This window comes from Pseudorasbora parva, chromosome 23, assembly GCF_024679245.1.
Source record: "Pseudorasbora parva isolate DD20220531a chromosome 23, ASM2467924v1, whole genome shotgun sequence".
NCBI lineage: Eukaryota > Metazoa > Chordata > Actinopteri > Cypriniformes > Gobionidae > Pseudorasbora > Pseudorasbora parva.
The window spans coordinates 25543692-25562783 of NC_090194.1; the positions used below are offsets into that span (position 1 = coordinate 25543692).

A 19092-nucleotide genomic window follows, 5' to 3' on the forward strand; every position below is an offset into this window, starting at 1 on the left:
TCAGAATGGAAGAGTGTTTTTGATCCATGACTTTGTTGTCTCACGGTCACCAAGTTGCCCTGCTGCACAGTCTATGCAGCTGGAACCAAACACTAGCCACGTTTACATGCACACTTTTTTTTCATTCCGATTAAAATCATTCCAGTTGAAAGATTCGGTGGTCTGTTTACATTAATTTACATTAATTTATCTAATCCGATACGGTGTTTACATGTCCTGGTGTTTTCAATTGGAATGACTTTGTGACATGCACACATATATGACCTGTTTACCACCTTTTATTCCTATCAACATGGAGTTCAATTATTTATTTTGTGCACCACTTTTATGTTATCTTAATCAAGCAACAGCGTGAATTTGTCCCCTGCCTTCATGATGCATCATCATTTAAACATTATGGGGATTAAAAAAACAACAATAGTAACGTCTCGGTTACGTATGTAACCCTCATTCCCTGAGGAGGGAACAGAGATGTAATGGGGGTTTCGCCTAGAAGCCAATCATCTTCGCGATCTTAGAAAACGCCCAATGGCAGTGCCAATGCCATGGGCATGCGAGATTTGCATGCGTAACTCCGCCTACCCACATGGGTATATAAGGAAGTAGCTGGCATGATCGCATTATGTTTACCTGCTGAGGAGCCAAGACTGAACTCAGCGGATGTGGCAGCAGGACGTTACGTCTCCGTTCCCTCCTCAGGGAACGAGGGTTACATACGTAACCGAGACGTACCCTTTCGTTCAGTCACTCTGAGTAATGTCAGTGACTGATGAATTGGGGTCCCAATTTAATCACGCCACTCGGCTGTCTTCCAGTGATCTGTGTAAGGGCGAGTGCCCTGTCGTAAGACTAGTATGGACGAAGGACTCCCACTTATCACAGGAATACCAAGGTACACTGGGAAGCATACTCCAAGTGGAAATATGTGCAAAAATGCCTACCCGTAAGGAGGACTTAGGAAAAAGACATATGACCCACTAAGGGCAGTATATGGAAGATCACTGGGCTACCAGCCACAGGTGGATTTTTAATCCCAGGGGGCGGCAAGCTTGCCAAGGGAAGACACCCACTCAGGGAGGCTTACGGTGGAATATACATGTGGGGGTCGCCCGGAGGGGGAACCATGCACATGGAGGCACCTGGCCGGACACGAGTGTCTGGGCTAGATAGGGCAAACTACTGGCGTCAGCGTCGTCAGTGCTTGAGGAGCTCAGGGCTTTCGAGGAAGCTCACCTGAGAAGAATATTGCACATATACAGTCCGTGGAGTTGAATGGCGAGCAAGCGAAGACACTTGAGCCTAGTCCATTACTGGCCTTTTGTAGAGGCGAGTACATAGTCGGACACAGGCTCAACTCAGAGATTGTAAAATCTGGTGAATGTATTTGGTGTCGCCCAGCCTGCAGCTCTGCAGATGTCATGTGCCATGCGCTAAAGCCCAAGAGGAGGCCACACTCCGAGTGGAGTGCGCCCTGACCCCAATGGAACATGGACGCCCCAGTGTCTGGTAAGCCAAAACAGTGGCGTCCACTCTCCAGTGGGACAACCTTTGCTCTTAGAGACTTCCTTTTCAGCTTTCCACCATAACAGACAAACAGCTGGTCTGAGGTCCTGAAACAGCGCATCCTGTCTACGTAAGCACGGAGAGTGCGTACTGGACAGAGCAGTGCCAAGGCTGGGTCTGCCTCCTCTAAAGGCAGTGCTTGCAGGTTCACCACCTGGTCTTTGACGGAGTGGTGGGAACCTTGGGCACATATCTAGGCCGGGGTCTCAGGATCACGTGAGAGTCACCCGGCCCAAATTCCAGGCACGCTTTGTCAACCGAAAATGCCTGCAGGTCCTCTACCCTCTTGATGGAGGCCAATGCGGTCAGGAGCACTGTCTTCACAGACAAGAACTTAACATCTACTGACCGCAAGGCTCAAATGGGGCCCTCTGCAGAGCATCTAAAACTACTGAGAGGTCCCAAGAGGGCACGAGAGGAGCGCAAGGAAGATGTAGTCTCCTCGCACCCCTCAGGAACCTGATGATCAGGTCGTGCTGACTTACCGGTTTGTTGTCCAAGAGGTCATGGAAGGGGGCGATAGCGGCCACAAAAACCTCAAGGGTGGAAGGAGACAGCCTTCAATCCAAACCTTCTTGGAGGAACGATAGCACAGACCCGATCGGGCATTTCCAGGGGTCTTCTTGGTGAGAAGAACAGCAGGTGATGAAGAGGTTCCACTTCAACGCATAGGCATGTCTCATGGACTCGGCTCTAGCGGAAGTGATGGTAGCCACCACCGGAGATGGTACGGTACTCAAACCTGCCGCGTCCCATCCAGGAGACACACATGGAGCTTACAAAGATCGGGATGCAGGTGCCCCATCTCTGAGAGAGAAGAACCTGTCTCAGAGGAATCGGCCAGGGAGGGGCTGTCGCAAGGAGTAGCAGTTCTAGGAACCAGGTCCGGCCGTGCCAATACGGGGAGACCAAAATAACCTACTCCTTGTCCTCCCTGACCTTGCACAAAACCTGTCCAAGAAGGCTCACTAAGGGGAACGCATATTTGCGCAGGCGCCGCAGCCAGCTGCACGCCAGTGCATCCGTGCTGAGCATGCCCTCAGTCAGGTAATAATACAGGCTGCAATGGGACAAGTCGTGGGAGGCAAACAGATCTACCTGTGCATCCCCGAACTGATCCTAAATCAGCTGGACCGTCTGGGGATGGAGTCTCCATTCCCCAGGGAGCGGCTGAAGCTGTGAGAGCTCATTGGCTGCATGGTTCAGGATCCCCGGGATATGGACAGCACGATGGGACTTCAGATGCTTCTGACTCCATAAAACGAGATGGCGGGCGAGTTGGGACATGCAGGGGGAGCGTAGACCGCCCTGGTGGTTGATGTATGCTACAACGGCTGTGTTGTCCGACCTGACTAGTACGTGTGGACCCCTCAGCAACACTCAGAAGTGGTGCAGGGCGAACCGTACTGCCTGCAACTCGAGGCAATTGACATGCAGGTGGCGCTGGGGTCCTCTCCAGGAGCCCGCGGCAGAATGTCCATTGCACATGGCACCCCAACCCATGGTGGAGGCATCTCTGGACACAACAATATGCCTGGAAACTCGTTCTAAGGGTATACTGGCCCGTAGAAAGCTGAGGTTCGACCACTGAGTGTCTGTCTGCAGGGTCACTGGGGCCCTGAGCGTGCCAGACTACCACGCCCATCTCGGGACTCGATCGCGAAGCCAGTGCTGAAGCGGTCTCATATGAAGCAATCCAAGTGGCGTCACCGCGGCTGCAGATGCCATATGCCCCAGGAACCTCTGAAATAGGGATTATTGAGCTTGTGATTTGAGTTGATGAAGCAACACTTCTCCCCATAGACATAAGGGGCTGGGGTAAAGCAACAGAAAGTTCACATTTGAGTTACTCTTCTCATTGTCATAGGCCTAATTGCATTTTATGTAAGATTTAAATAAAATAAAACTGATCTTAAAACTAAATGCAAGGTCATGTCATGTCATGGTCTGCTTTGCTTTTGTTTTTACTACTACTGATCTTTTTCTCAGAATTTTTTTTCATTTTTCATGCTGCTTCCCTGACCTAGACCAGGGTCGTAACATAATTGGGGGCTCATCTTCTATTACGAGAAAAAAGAAAAGAAAAAAAAAAACCCTGGATTTTAATTTGCATACATTGAATGGGTAATCATCTGCAACCCTTCTTGTGGCTATATGTGGGGTAAGTCATAGCATTTTGTTATTTGTCTGGCAGTTTTCTTTTTGATGTGGGGGAGAATAAGTGGGGATATGGAATTCGATTTGACTGAGTTTACACTAGCTCCAAGCACAGAACAGTTCGATCGTTGTAGGAAAGATATCTTTAAAATTGCTAATTCCTTTAAAGTAGAAGTTCCTCACTATGCATCCAAGAAAACTAATGAATGAGAAAAATAATGAATTAGTGCAGCAACAAATTTTGCCTGAGGAGTCAGGGTTTAAAAAAAATGTGCAGGAGGGAGCAGCTGCTTTGGTGGAGATCGACGAGAAACTCTCTCCTGCTTTGCTTTCCTCTGTACACCCCAGCAATCCATTGTGTGCGCCTCAAATACCCAATTGGTAGCAGCAGGCACCAATCCACTAATTGCGTTAAAACTAAAAGAATTGGAGCTAAAGGTAAAGGCTGAAGGGAAAGAGATTAAGAGGATCCGGAGAGAACTAGAGCTGGAAATGGAAAAGGATGGGAACTTGGGGAAATTTGCAGTCAGCTGGCTTTTTATGCTCACAGAGGGGTTTAGCTGCTTTTCCCTCGTTCACTCAGCTGCCTTCGGTCTCTGTGCCGGGTTCTCTCAGTCCTACTCCAATCCCAGATGTGAATAGTTCTCCATAATTTTATGTGAGTAAGCATATTAATTTGGTACCTCCTTTCTGTGAAATGGAGGTTGAATCGTACTTCATGCCTTTTGAGCACGTCACCACTACATTGCAATGGCCGAAAGATATGTGGACTCTGCTATTGCAATGTAAGGAGGCTGGAAAAGCCCAAGAAGTATATTCAGCATTGCCAATAGAGAAAAGTCTGGACAATGACTTGATAAAGACAACTGTTCTGTATCCTTACGAGTTAGTGCCAGAAGCTTATAGACAACGATTTAGGGCCATGAAGAAAACTGACAAACATTTGTTGCGTTTGCAAGGAAAAAAAAAACCTTTTTGAGAAATGGTGTATGGCCAGTAAAGTAAACACTGTTGAGGACTTAAGATAAATTTTGTTGGAGGATTTTAAAGGTAGCGCTCAAGAAAACTTGGTGATGTATTTGAATGAACAGAAAGTGACAACTCTCTCAGCAGCCGCTGCCGTACTTGCTTATGAGTTAGTTTTGACGCACTGAACTGTTTTTTTTTCTCCAGTGGGAAGGTTTGACAAAGAAGCTGTCCATGGTGCTGACATTTAGCTGAGGTTAATGCCAGGTATAACTGAGGTGGTGGAGCATATGGTGGGGGCCAATTTGCAAAAAGTCGATCTAGTGATGGGCAAGTCTGTTTCAACTGGCCTGGATGGGGTCATCTGATCACTGATTGTAAAAAAAAAAAAAAACAGTCAAGCAAGCCAAAAACTGTAGGTTTTGTGAATTTGGTTTCACTAATTTTTCCCTCTTCTGGTTATGAACCATTTATGTTACGTTAACGTGTAGCATCCAATAGTGAAGACACAATGTACCCATTTCCATGTTATGAGACATGGAAGCTGGCCAATCGCTTTTAGCAATATGCTAATGCTGGCCCCTGTGACTTATACTGGTAGTGACCTTTTACTCCGTGGTGTGGGTGCCGATAGTATAAAAGTTCCTTTACAACTTTTTCTGAGGTCAGACTTGGTAAATTGGTATGCATATGTGGCTGAGTGCACAACCCCTGGTGGAGTTGAGTTTACCTTAGGGAATGACCTGGCTGGTGGTCAAGTGTTTACCCAGCCCATTGTGGTAGGAAACCCAGGAGAAGTTAGCGATGTGCCTCATGAATTTAAGGATGTCTTCCCTGTGTGTGTGATAATGCAAGCACAAGCTCAAGTAAGTTTAACGATGTGGTGAACTTGTCGGATTTATTTATGACTTCACCTGATGTGAGTAAACCATTTTCTGAACCAGAAAGGTGTGCTCATCTTGAAATTCCTTTGCAGATTGGTTGCAACCAGCTAGCCACTGCACAAATCGGACGCTGTTAGGTTGTATTGTTGCTGCAGAGGATAATCAATGCGGTGACTCTAAAGTAACATATTTCTGAGAAGATAAAATTCTAATGCGTAGATGGGAAGCTGTGGATAGTGTGTGTCAGATCATCGTTCTGAAGGGTTACCGTAATCAGATACTAGAGTTGTACCAGATAATATGAGAGCCCTCACATTACTCCTAGCCCTTCAACATTTTGAAGCTTATATTGGTGGAAGTTCTGTACCAGTGGTAGCTTATAATGACCATAACCCCCTAGTCTTTCTTTTGTGAATGTCTTAACTCAAATCAAAGGCTGATGCGGTGGGCATTAATGGTTTAAAATAATGTTGTCAGTAAGTCGTTTCCCATCATGCTTTTGGTCAGCTCAGTTGGTGGAGAGCAACTGTGCCCGACTGCAGAATCCGACATGTCCGCCTTCCACAAGTTTTTTGATACACATCAGCATGACATTAGAGCAAGTCAGACCACATTCAAACACATTTCTAACCGGCATGCATCTCGCGGTGATCACCGGTGATCAGTTCTGCGAGGATTTTGCTCATTTCAAACAAGCCTGTTTGTTCTACAGTCGTTTTTGCGGTATTTCATATGCTGATCCATCTGCGCAGCGCTAGTGTATTTCGAACAAGCCTAATAATGTCTCCTGTATTTGACACACCCACTTCCGGTCTTGCAGTCTCTAGTATTTAGCTCATGAGTTGAATCAGGTGTGTTAGATTAGGGAGACATACAAAATGTGCAGTGCTGGGGTCATCCAGGACAGGTTTAAAAACCCTTGTTTAGAGTAGATACTAACTAACACTTTTAGTTAACTTTACTTAATTTCATAACTAAATTGTAAAAATATAGTAATCTGTACTATACATACTATACCTTGTTTACTCAGAAAACCCAAGTTAAGATTAATTGATTGGTTTTAATAACTAAAATAACTTGCTAATATTATATTACATTATGTTTCATTATATTAGTAATATTCTTTTGTAAAAAAAAAAATGTCCATGTGTTTTTACAGGTTGGAATGTTTGCGTATGGCATTGTGTTGTTTACAGTGTGGGCAGAACACTGCTATTTGGCATTGCTTGTAGTTATTTGCTGCATTACTTTTGGCCAATACACAAGGCCTAATTTAATGATTTTCATTAATTGAAGAACATGCCTATATTACATGGTCTGGGATCTTAAGAAAAAAATGTGATAAACTGTCAGTATTTAATTCACAAACTATCTGAAGGTCACATTTATTAAATATTTTCAGGTGGGTGAAGATATCTGTTCATAAAGATAACAAACAAGATGCAGAATACTTTTTAAAAACATTTGTTATTGAAAGCAAATGTAAAGCAATGCTTTTTTGTTTTGTTTTTGTTAAATTCAAATTATGTTAAATTAAAATGAACAATGTTAAATTAAAAACACTAAATAAAAATTGTGAATATTTATTTTTAGACTGAAATTATTTTGCATGGTTTTGAATAAAGGAAGCAATCACAAAGCAACTTTACTAGGTTTCATTCCAGAGGCTTTAAAAATTGTTGGCCTGTTTATGACACAATTTCAGTTATTTACAACATCTACATAAAGAATCAATCAGCTCTAGATATTTATTTAAAGATCACAGCTGATGAAACTAGTCAAATATTTGTAGTCAACATACAAGTAAATCTTTCTTTCAGGCAAGTAATGCAAGTCAACCAACACCAATATTGTCACACACTACTAAGATCTTGTAATTATTTTTTTATTTATCCTACCCTGCATTTAATTTCTCTTTAATGTTTACCTTACTTCGTTTGTACAGTTGTTTTATAGATTGCATGACCTCCTCTGTCTTTAGAGTGTATATGATAGGATTCAGCATAGGTGGCATTGCCTGTGTCAGGGAATTGTTAATTATTTGAACATTTGAATGCAAAGGTGTTGTTACAGCAGCGATGTTATTGCTTAAAACAGGGAGATAAAAAATTGCCACCAATATAAGATGTGAAGTGCAGGTTTTTATGGCTTTGATCCGATCAGAACCATGAGCAATCTTAAGCAGAGCCAAAGAAATGCAGAAATATGAGATGACGATCAGTATCAGCGGTGTGCAAATCAGGAGACCATAGGAAATTTTACCCATCAGAACATTTATCGTATTATCATTACAAGCTAGTCTACAGATTGGGGCATAGTCACAAAAATAACTATTAAGTACATTAGACCTACAAAAAGAGATTCTGTTAACTAAACCTACAAGTACAGAAAAAAATGTTACAGACACAATCCACATAACACCTATGATCAGAAACATGGCTGTTTTAGTTACAATGGCATGATAGTGTAGAGGAAAACAAATAGCGACCAGTCTGTCATAAGCTAAAGCAAATAGTGTCAAAGACTGCAGATTCATGAAATGATATACAAAAAACATATTTGTTAAGCACGCTTCATATGAAATGTCCTGGTGGTCAAATAAAAACATATCTATAATTTTTGGAATCAAAGCCGTGCTTCCACACAGATCAGAAAGGGCCAGATGGAAAACAGCAATGTATTTGGCTGTGTGAAGTCTGCGTGCCAAATAAATGATACACATGATAAATAAATTACCCAAAACAGTCACAATATACACCAAAGACAAGAACACATAGTAATATTTTGCATGTGGGATATTAGAAAAGTCACTAATGAAAAAGGTTGCAGGACGAACAAAGGTCTCATTTGCAGAGGACTCTGACTGCATAGAGCTCATGATAGCTCTTGTCTGGCTTTTTGTGACCTGTGATGAAGAACTGTAATAAAAACGCATACAATAACTTTACAAAAACATTTCATTCCCATTCACATGCATAAGCAGACTTAAATGTTCTTTGACAATAATATTCTAAAAATAAGCTTGTTTAGTCTAAGAAACATAAAAGTACATGGTTTATACTCTACCTTCTCCAAAGCTGCCAGAATGACATTATCCTACCACTAGTCACACATATTTATATCAGATCATTCTCTTGCGCTTAGGACTTTCATGGATAAACCCTTCTCCCTATAGACTTGAAGAAGCGAGGGCAGGAGTAAATCTATGAAAATATAGCAAAATGTCGAACAGTAATTTCAATGTAAATTACCACAAACCATTAAAGTTAAAAAAGGAATATTTATACTGTGTTAGTTATGTGAGTATATTTTTACTGTTAACTTAATTAATTTGAGTCCTTAAATCTATAAATATTTGTTAAAATAAATAAAATCTCTGCTCAAATACTTAACCAAATGTATTGTACAATAATGGCCATTCAAGAACCACTGAGAACAGCAGCATTTCATTTTCAACAATAAAGGGAACACATCCCAACAGTGTTACAATGTTCTGACCTTGAGCCTACCTTTAAATCGCCACATCCATGAAAAAGCAAGACATGTATATTAAGTTGACCATTAATCATGAACTTGGAAAACTTCAATTCCATTGGAACACTTTTTTTAAAAACGGCAAGCCATTGAAAGTCCATTAGCTTTCGTAGCAGTGTGCATACATGTGGGTTCAATCCATGCATTTTCTTGTCTCTTTCCAGCAGTAACTTTTGATCCAGTTTCCGGGTTAATGCCCACAACTCATCTGTGAAAAAAACCCACAACATTCAATTATCAAAAAGCATTATATACTCAAACAAACCTACATTTTTCAGACAAAACTGAATTACATTTTAAATCACATTTCATTTTATTTAATGAAGAGTTGGGGTCATATTTAATTATCAGGAATTTATATTTGAAAATACTACCTTCCATGTTAACAATAAATACAATTTACAGATTGTCATTCTACAGATTATGTGCAGAACTTAGCATTGCCTATTGTCTACAGACGGAGCTCTATCCTGGGTTTCCTTGTGTTTAGCATTTTTAAAAGAACATTTCTAAAAATGTAGCTAAAGAAAATATAAATCATTGCATAGTGCTATACATTGCATGTAGTAGCGCAGTGTTTCTCAACCCTGGCCCTGTCCCAAATGGCACACTTCATGCACTGTCGGTCTTGAGGACTTACAATGGCCGACAGTGCACATGTCCGTTAAGTCCAAGAAACTGCAGATGTCCTATTTGTAATTTCAGGTCTCAGAAGGGTGCTCACCCCCTTTGAGGTCTATATGCGCCCTCAATGCACACTTCTGTCGAGCCCGCACTGGTGTAACAATCAGAAAATTTCTGGAGTAAGCTTAGAGCTCCACCTAGTGGTCATATAATGAATCTTAAGGAGGTATTCACATGACATGGCTGTATAACTTAAACAGCTTTAACTGAAATACACAAAAGCTTAATATAACTATTCTGGTAAGAGTGTATTTTCCCAACACTCCTTCTCACTCGCAACCAGAATGATTAATTAACTGGTTTCACTCTAGCCATCTGTCTCAGCTTTGTGAACTTTTCTTTAGTCCTCTAGTGAATATATCGGCAATCATATCTTCAGTGCTGCAGTATTTCAAGTCTATGAATCCACGTGCAATTTGCTCTCGAATGAAGTGGTACTAGATGTCAATGTGTTTGGCACGTCCATGAAATTGAGGGTTCTTTGCCATACAGATAGCAGATTGATTATCCTCAAACATCAAAATCGGAACTGTTTGGTTTACCTTTAGATCTGTCATCAATTGTCACATCCAAAAAGCTTCTTGAGCTGCACTGGCTAATGCCATGTACTCAGCTTCACCAGTAGAGAGAGCTACACATGTCTGTTTCTTGCTTCTCCAACTCACAGCTGCTCCGCTGATTTGAAACATATACCCTGATACAGATTTGTGATCATCTTGGTCTCCGGCCCAATCTGCATCCGAAAATCCGTTTGGCTTGTCTTTGCTATACAGCAGACCTAGATTCAAATTGCCATTCAGGTACCTCATGATTCGTTTGACAGCAGTCCAATAATACTTTGTGGGTTTAGCAGAGAACCTTGCAACGTTATTCACAGCATAAGCAATGTCTGGTCTTGTTCTTGTTGACAAATAAAGCAGACTACCAACAGCAGACTGAAATTGTGGCAAATCCACTCCTTCTTTGTCATCAGAGTTCCCTTTCGAAAGGGAACTCGAGCTGCGTCAGCTGACGCTACGGGGAACGCCTCCAGCGTGACCGGTGTCTGAACTACTATCAAATCACGGCAATCCTATTGACCGGCGACAGACTATGATGTCATCAAGGTGCGACCAGGAAGTACATATGGGCGCCTTGCAAACATGACACAATCTTTTTGTCTTTAGGGACTGTTTTGTCTGAATGCTTCAAGTCAAAGATAATCCGAATTCATTTGATTTCTGCCTGGGATTAAGAGTGTGCACAAGCAAGCTCTTATGGAGTTATTTGTTTGATTGTGTGCAACGGGAGTGTTTGTTAAGAGAAAAAAAAAACACAGTATGAGATCGCTCACTCTGACACGCTGAGGGAATGGTTGCATCTGAGACTAGTGACATAGTCCCACTCACGGCGAGGCTGAGCGTGGACGCATGTCATGGTTACCTCGGATGGGGCTTGCCGATCTTCACAAGAGGGCGGTTCCCTCTGGCGATCTGGCGGCTGACGAGATCTATTAGAAATGTTCTTAGGGATGGCTGGGAAGAAGATAAACTAGTTAGCAGCCATCCTGAACGTGTATGCGGAGCCGATGAATGTTATGTACGCGCTGCAAGGGCTGCGGCTGCCATGTGGGCGCGTTAGAGGAGAGATCGCTCGTATTAGACTTACGATCGATTTCTCCCCGCCATGAAATCATCGGCTCAGTTGAGCTTTCCATTCCTTTCTGATCACCTTACTGAGATCGGAAGGGCATGGAAGAACCCATATCCAGTTTGTGCACTGACATCAGTGGGTATGAATGCTGATGTTTGGAGGATGAGTGGATTTGGGTAGGTGTTCTCGCCACGGGTTGTCGTTAAGAGTAATCTCCGGTCCAGGTAGAAGGGAACACTGAGAGCTCCAACCCTGCCATCTGAGCTTTTTTAACGATACGTTTATTAGATGGCAGGGCAAACACAGCAGCGGATCAGACTGGTGCTACTTTATACACAATGTCGGTGTTACAAGAATAATGGGAAGGTCTGCTGAGGGATCTCAATCAGGGCAAAAATAAAATAAAATAAAATAAATAAAAACCCTGATGCAGGGCGGCAGACACGCGCGACACCAAAGCGATAGCAGGGCCCGAGGGCCAGCATCGAGAAAGCGTGTGCGGTGGTGTCTGAGGACCCGCACGCCGCTGAGATCCCGGTCCCAGGCAGGCGGGAGTCGTCGCGATCATAGACCAGTGGTGGGGCCTGAGGGCCAACATCGCCTCTCGTGCGCCCCCGTTGGTAGTATGTGTTGAATGCTTCACTTCTTGCTCTGTGTCTTCTGCTCCACCTTTTTAGGGCTCGGGTCGAGCTGTGCTTCACAACCATCGGCTTAGCATGGGTTGGTAGGATGCTCCCTGGAGCCAAAAAACTGCCATGGCTGACGCCCTTGCACGGACGGCGGACCGCTGGATGAACAGACCGCCACCCTGGAGGCAGATGACGTAAGTTGTACTCCCCTCGCTTTAGAGGGTTCAAGGCATTTTTTGCTGAGTGCACTGCTGTTGGCATTGTGTTTTTAGGTCCACGCTGGTAGGACGGAGCCTGATTAGACGGTCAGGCCCCCCCGGTTAGATCAGCCCCGTAGGCCTGTCCAGCCTCCTGAGCACCCCTAGGGTTAGAAAGCACTATGCTGAGTACTGCTCTCCAGGATTCCCGTCTCCGAAGTCCGGTTTGAGGAAGACACTGCCAGTTTGCAGTCCCTCAGTCTGGATGCTCATGAGTAAGCAAAAGTCCGGAGGCTCTGTTTCTAAACAGACAGGGTTGGTCAAGCCGGGGTGTCCCACATAAGTGATGCATCAGGCCTCCCTGGTGGCATTCGGTGAAGGTTTTCCCGAATAGTGGCCGGCTGGGGCGCCCTCGGGCCCCCTAGCCACATTCCCTTTAAGGGACCCTTTCTGTTGAAGTAGTTGGTCCCAGGCCTTTCAGCAACCAAGGGTAAGAGACTTCAGATAAAAAACTTAATAAGGTCCTCTCTTAGGCATATAGCTTGGGCTATGACCATAGGGAATGCTGTCACTGACAGCCTAGTGTGACGCAGCTCGAGTTCCCTTTCGAAAGGGAACGTCCCTGGTTACGACTGTAACCTTAGTCCCCTGGGAATAGGGAACGAGATTCTGCGTCAGGTTGCCATGCTTCAAGGACTGCCAGCCAAACAGTCCCTTCAGACGAAGAAGCTAGTGTCATGTTTGCAAGGCGCCCTTATATACTTCCTGGTCGCACCTTGATGACATCATAGGCTGTCGCCTGTCAATAGGATTGCCGTGATTTGATAGTAGTTCAGACACCGGTCACGCTGGAGGCGTTCCTCCGTAGCGTCTTGTTCCCTGTTCCCAGGGAACTAAGGTTACAGTCGTAACCGGGGACGTTTTTCATGAGCTTTGAGTTTATTTCTACTGGTGTGCTTACTGGCTTTGAATTTTCCATTCCGAATTTCTCCAACACATTTTTTGTATATGTTGTTTGACCCATCCAGATTTCTCCAGTTTCTGGTTTTCACTCCAAGAAAATGAGTTAGCTCACCCAAGTCCTTTATCTCAAAGTGTTTTGCAAGCATTTTCTTCACCTCCATCATCGGTTCATCCTTTTGTCCAGCCAGGAGAATTTCATAAACATACACAGCAATAATGAACATCTCACCAGTTGATGCAGTGTAAATGCAGGGATCAGCTGTACTTTCTACAAATCCCATCTTCTTCAGCTGTTCATCTAGGACGATGTTCCAACATCTTGGTGATTGTTTCTGTTCATAGATACTGCGATTTAGTTTGCACACTAGACGTTCCTTTCCTTTTTCAACAAAACCTTCAGGTTGTTGCATGTAAGAATTGCATTAAGTTCTTTAAGTTCTCCATTCAGGAAAGCTGTCTTTACATCCATTTGGTGCAGCTTTAGTCCATGCTGTACAGCCAGAGCAATTATTGTTCTGATTGACTCAAATCTGACTACTGGACTGAATGTTTCATCATAGTCTGATCCAAATTTTGTGAAAAACCTTGTGCGACTAGACGTGCTTTGTGTCTCTCAAATGTCCCATCAGCATCAACCTTGACTTTGAACACCCATTTACTGCCCACTGCTTTTTTGATCTTTTGGTAGCTCTACCAAGTTCCACACATTGTTTGCGTACAGCGATTCCATCTCTTTCTTCATAGCTTCCTTCCATTTCACTTTGTCTGGACTGCTGAGAACATATGTTACAGTTTTTGGTTCAGTTGTCAGGTTATTAGTAAGTGTTACCCACTCTCCGTAATAGTCAGGTGGTTTTCTCACTCTTGTTTTTCTTTGGATCTCTTGTTTCGCTGAGTCCTCACTGTAAGATTCTCTACAGTCAAACTCCACAAACCATTTTACATTTTCTTTCTCATTTGTATCAGGGTCCTATTCAATTGCATGATCAGACTCATTGAATAGCACATCTCGACTGTAGAACACTTTTGTGAGTTTTGTATCATAGAGTCGATATCCTTTCGTCTCTGTTCCATAGCCCAAAAAGATCAATTTCTTTGCTTTGGAATCAAATTTCTTCCATTCATCTTTGGGTACATGCGCATATACAGTACATCCAAATACACGCAGATGATCAACCTTTGGTTTCTCACCTGTCCAGGCTTCAAAAGGAGTCATTCCTTTCACTGATTTTGTTGGGCTTTTGTTTCTCAGATATATAGCTGTTGACAGTGCTTCTGCCCAGAACTTCTGAGGTAGACTTGCATCAGCTAACATTGATCTCACAGTTTCCATCAGTGTTCTGTTCATTCGTTCAGCTACTCCATTTTGCTCAGGTGTCTTCGGTACTGTGAACTCATGTCAAACTCCTTCTTTCTTCAGGAAGTCTTGAAACTCAAACGAGGTATATTCTCCTCCATTATCTGTGCGTAAGACTTTCAGTTGTCTTTCAGTAGATTTTTCAGCCATGGCTTTCCATTCCAGAAACTTCTGAAAAACGTAATCTTTCCACTTCAGAACATACACCCACATGTAACCCTAGTTACGAGGTAGTAATAATGTACATGGTTTAATAGTCTAAAGTAGTCGTAGAATACTATTTGGACCAGAATCAGAAGATGCTAAATTGTTAAGAGCCCGAGAATTAAATATCAATAAATAAAAAAAAACACACCAGAATGACAGTTTAGACAACCTGTATTAGATTCACAGGGTGGGACATACAAACAAGAAGAAAAAACATATTTATGAAAAATAACAAACAAAAATAATAAAGTGCGCACGTAAACAAAACAACCCCTATTTTTCAGTTGTCTTTGAGCTCAGTTCGTCCTCGTTTCGACTTGCCTTGGTTGACAAAAGTTCAGTTTCACCGTTGGGGCCCTTTTTTTTCAGTGTAAGTTACTGTTTGTCCTACCACAACGAAGATGAAGAGGATGATCCGGGCAATCCGTCAAAAGTCAGAGTCACAAAAAAACGGTTGGCTCGCCACCCAGCCACCCGGACTGGGAATCTATGAATCTCTGGAAGAACGTCTGGAACGCATGGATCTGTATCAGTCCGTGGAAAGGATTTCTGCACGATGTTTCCAACTCTTTACCAAAACCTGACCTATAAATAAGGCCAAATCCTTTCTTTCAATTACCATTTAGTGAATAAATGGACTGCTACAGGCTTCTACAAAATAAAATGAAATAATATTTCGGTTCACCTATAATGAAATATAAAAATCTTTCTCTTGTTGTACAACAGCTCTTATGTTTCTTCTCAGGTATCAAAACTATATGAATTTGTCTCTAGTATCAAAAGTAAATTTACATAAATTGCATCCTTCATAAAGACACATCTCAAATTCAAGTTTTATAAAATCTTATGTTAGCATTAACAGTATGAAAAATAAAACTGCATGAATTGCATGCAAACAGTAATCAAATTGTGTCACTTTAAAATTAGAGGCATTAAGACGTTAGTGTGCTTATTTATCCCCCTCTGCACCGGTAACAGTGGAAAGAATGCACTAAAAATTTTACCTCCTTAAGCTTCAGTGACTGCAATTTAAATCCACAAATTTTAACATTTTTATTTAACAACCTAACTATTCAGCAACAGTAACATTTCTTTCTTTTATAACCCACAAACACAATAACGATGGTGTCATACACATTAACCAGTATTTCGCTAACTTATAGTGGCTGATTACCTTATTAACATATGCACATAGCAGGCTTTACACCTTTAGCTTTACACATGGAGCACTCTGGCATTGATTCACCCATTAACACAGAGTAACAGATACTAACGAACTCAAACTCAGCAGACTAGGCCAAATACACAAATGGGCAGCAAAAGCCTGGCCTATTAACATGAATATTAGTGAACTCCGATGCCTAAATAAGCAACTCACCATTTGCTTTTAGCTCCGTGACAACAGTGGATTCAGGCACAGCTTTCGTTTACACTCTATATTACAATAAAATATAGTCAGTATAATCCATAATGATTACAGAACTTGCTTAATTCACTTAATATTGTTTTGTCCATCTTACCAAGCAGATAACGCAGCCTCCTATGCTCAAGTGCAAGCGCCAAAAGAACGTGAAGCGAAGTTAGAGGCGTAACTGTAACGGAGCCTAGCTGGCATCTAATTGGTCAGTGCAGTACCTCATAGGGTTCACCCATTGGCTCACTTTCAAGTCCATCAAAGATACAGAATTAAAGTTAACCCTTTCGTGACTGGGTTGGACCGCTTAATAGGGTTTCTCATTATTAAACCTGGCTACACACACATAGTGAGTATTCTCATCAATGAATGTCAGGAAGTAGTTAGCTCCAATCAAGGACTTCGCATTCATTTTCCCACATACAACACTGTGCACTAAGCCAAGTGGTTTCACAGTTGCAAACTTGGTGTGATGATGCTTTCCTTCAGCACATGAATCACAAAAGTCTATGTCTTTTGACACATCAAAATCAAAGCCATCAACTAGACACTCATTAACCAGCTTCGTCAGATTTTGTACACCTAGATGACTATAACGTCGGTGCCAAGTTTGTTCCTTAGTCTCCTTATGCATTTTCTGTTACATGCACTTGATCACTTTCTCTACAGTTCACATAATAGAGACTGCCTTCTTTTGTTGCATTAGCAATCAGCTTTTGATTAACATCCGTGATGCAGCATCGGTTCTCTGTGAACTTGACCTTTTTCCCAGATTGAGTTACCTTGGACACACTCAGCAAGTTGTATGACAATTGTGGTACATACAAAACATCATTCAGCTTGCATTCTTTTGTCTTACCATCAGTCAATGTCATTTTCAGTCGCACAACACCCCGTCCTGTTGCTTCAACAGCGTAACCATCTCCAAGTGTTACTTCTTGTGAGGGTTCCAGGCTTTTAAACTCAACAAACCTTTCTTGTCATTACACATGTGACAGGTTGCTCCTGAATCTACAATCCAGCAATCCATTCTTTCATCAGAACATGTTGATAGTGCATGACTCACCATTAGTCCAACACTTTCACTATCTGAGTCGCTGTCTTGTCTTTTCACTTGTGCCTTGTTTGCTTTGTGTTTATAGCCCAACTTCTTACTCTCTTTGTTGAAGTCTGTGCTTGCAGCATATTTGTTGAACTCTCTACAGTTACGCTTGATATGTCCATACCTTCTGCAGTAATGACATTTTGGGCCTTTTTCTTTCAAGAACTGTTTTCCAGTCAGAGCTTTGACATCATTTTTTTGTGTTTTCAACATCGCATTCTTTCATTTTGGGTTCTTCATGCAACAACCGTTCCATGACGACCTCCATTCTAGATACATCCGCACTTACTTCAAGGGCTGTGACTAACATGCTGAACGAATCAGATAAACTGGCTAGCAGGTGCACCACGCGATCTTCCTCATCGATATTATCTCCCACCACTGACAGTGCATCAAACGTTTCAGTCAACAACTAAATGTGTTCTTGAACCGAGTCTCCATCTCTCAATTTCAATGAGTACAGTTTACGCCTCAGTGCAAGCTTATTTGCCCATGTTTTCTTCTGAAACTGATCCAGCAACTAGTGGCCAGAGCGCGATCCCTTTTTGCCATATAACTGGGTTCCTCAGATTGTGAAGGAGACTCTGTACCATCTACAAAATCCCATAGTCCGTCTCTCATCAATGCCATCCGACATAGCACTTTCCACGTAGGATAGTTTGATCCATTTAATGGAACAATTGTCACTGTCTTGAACTCCAAGCTCATTTTTATTTACAGACGCTCAATATCTTCAATAAGATTTTCAGCAGCTTCACTGTAGCGTTCTTGTTCTGGGTCCATAACCTGTTGGTTTTAATAAAGACTCGAAGCAGTTGTTTCTTGTGAAAAAACGCACAGAAAAAAAAAAAGTGTGTCACACTTTACTGCGTGTTCAAAACATGTGCTACAACACTTCGTCTATGTAACAATCAGAACATTTCTGGAGTAAGCTTAGCGCTCCACCTAGTGGTCATATAATGAATCTTAAGGAGGTATTCACATCAGAGTTCTGCACGGGTCCATTTTTGGAGACCCGCCCCCATCCGTACCCGCAAGGTTTAGCACCAGATCCGACCCGTGACCCGTGAAAATATCAAAATTAAATCCCTACCCGCCCAGACCCGTTAATATTTGGCCCGTTACATGACCCCTGCCCGCGATAAATCACACACGCTAAAACATTCAAATTAAAATGCTTTATTTTTTATCCCGCACCTCTCTCAACATCAACAGCGTCATGAATGGGCTAATGAAACAGGCAAACGTGCCTTTAAAGACTCATAGTCAACAATTTCATATAGCTACTCTACTCACCAACTTTACTTTTACTTCATCCATTGCTACTCCTGCAACGCTCGCTCCATCTGCGCTACGAGAGGCATCAACAAAAGTTTCAATGTCGCAGTGGTGGTGACGTGATGGGTCAAATGGCATATCGTTGTTGCGTGTATGTGTAATGGAAATTAGGACATAGAAATTGTAATAGCCTACAATATGTTCGATGGGGGAAGAAGGAGGCGGGAACCGGCGAACATTTAAAAGACTTTAACCAAACAAAACGAAAGTAACGTGGGCAGCCCCTCATGGACATCTGCCAAGCGCACACACATAATAAAAAGTAAACACAACTCAACGTCAAATCCAGGTCTGGTGATTTCTCGTCCTTATATGCTTCCGAGCTCCCTCAGAGGACTCGAGACCGGTGTGGCTCGCAGGTGACGCTCATTCACAATCACGCCCTGGTCTCTCTCTCTCTCTCTCGCGCTCTCTCTCTCTCTCTCTCTCTCTCTCTCTCTCTCTCTCTCTCTCTCTCTCTCTCTC

General features: G+C 42.6%; 1 protein-coding gene across 1 annotated transcript; it reads right to left on the reverse strand.

The window, feature by feature from the left end:
* Positions 1 to 1210: 1210 nt before the first annotated feature.
* On the reverse strand, positions 1211 to 8911 carry LOC137062407 (uncharacterized). Its single transcript, XM_067433281.1, has 5 exons — positions 8637 to 8911; positions 7469 to 8488; positions 2503 to 2623; positions 1913 to 2099; positions 1211 to 1743 (listed from the first exon to the last, which is right to left on the reverse strand). The coding sequence occupies exons 1-5, from the start codon at positions 8660 to 8662 to the stop codon at positions 1211 to 1213; spliced, it is 1887 nt and encodes a 628-aa protein (XP_067289382.1). The 5' UTR covers positions 8663 to 8911.
* Between the last annotated feature and the right edge of the window lie 10181 nt (positions 8912 to 19092).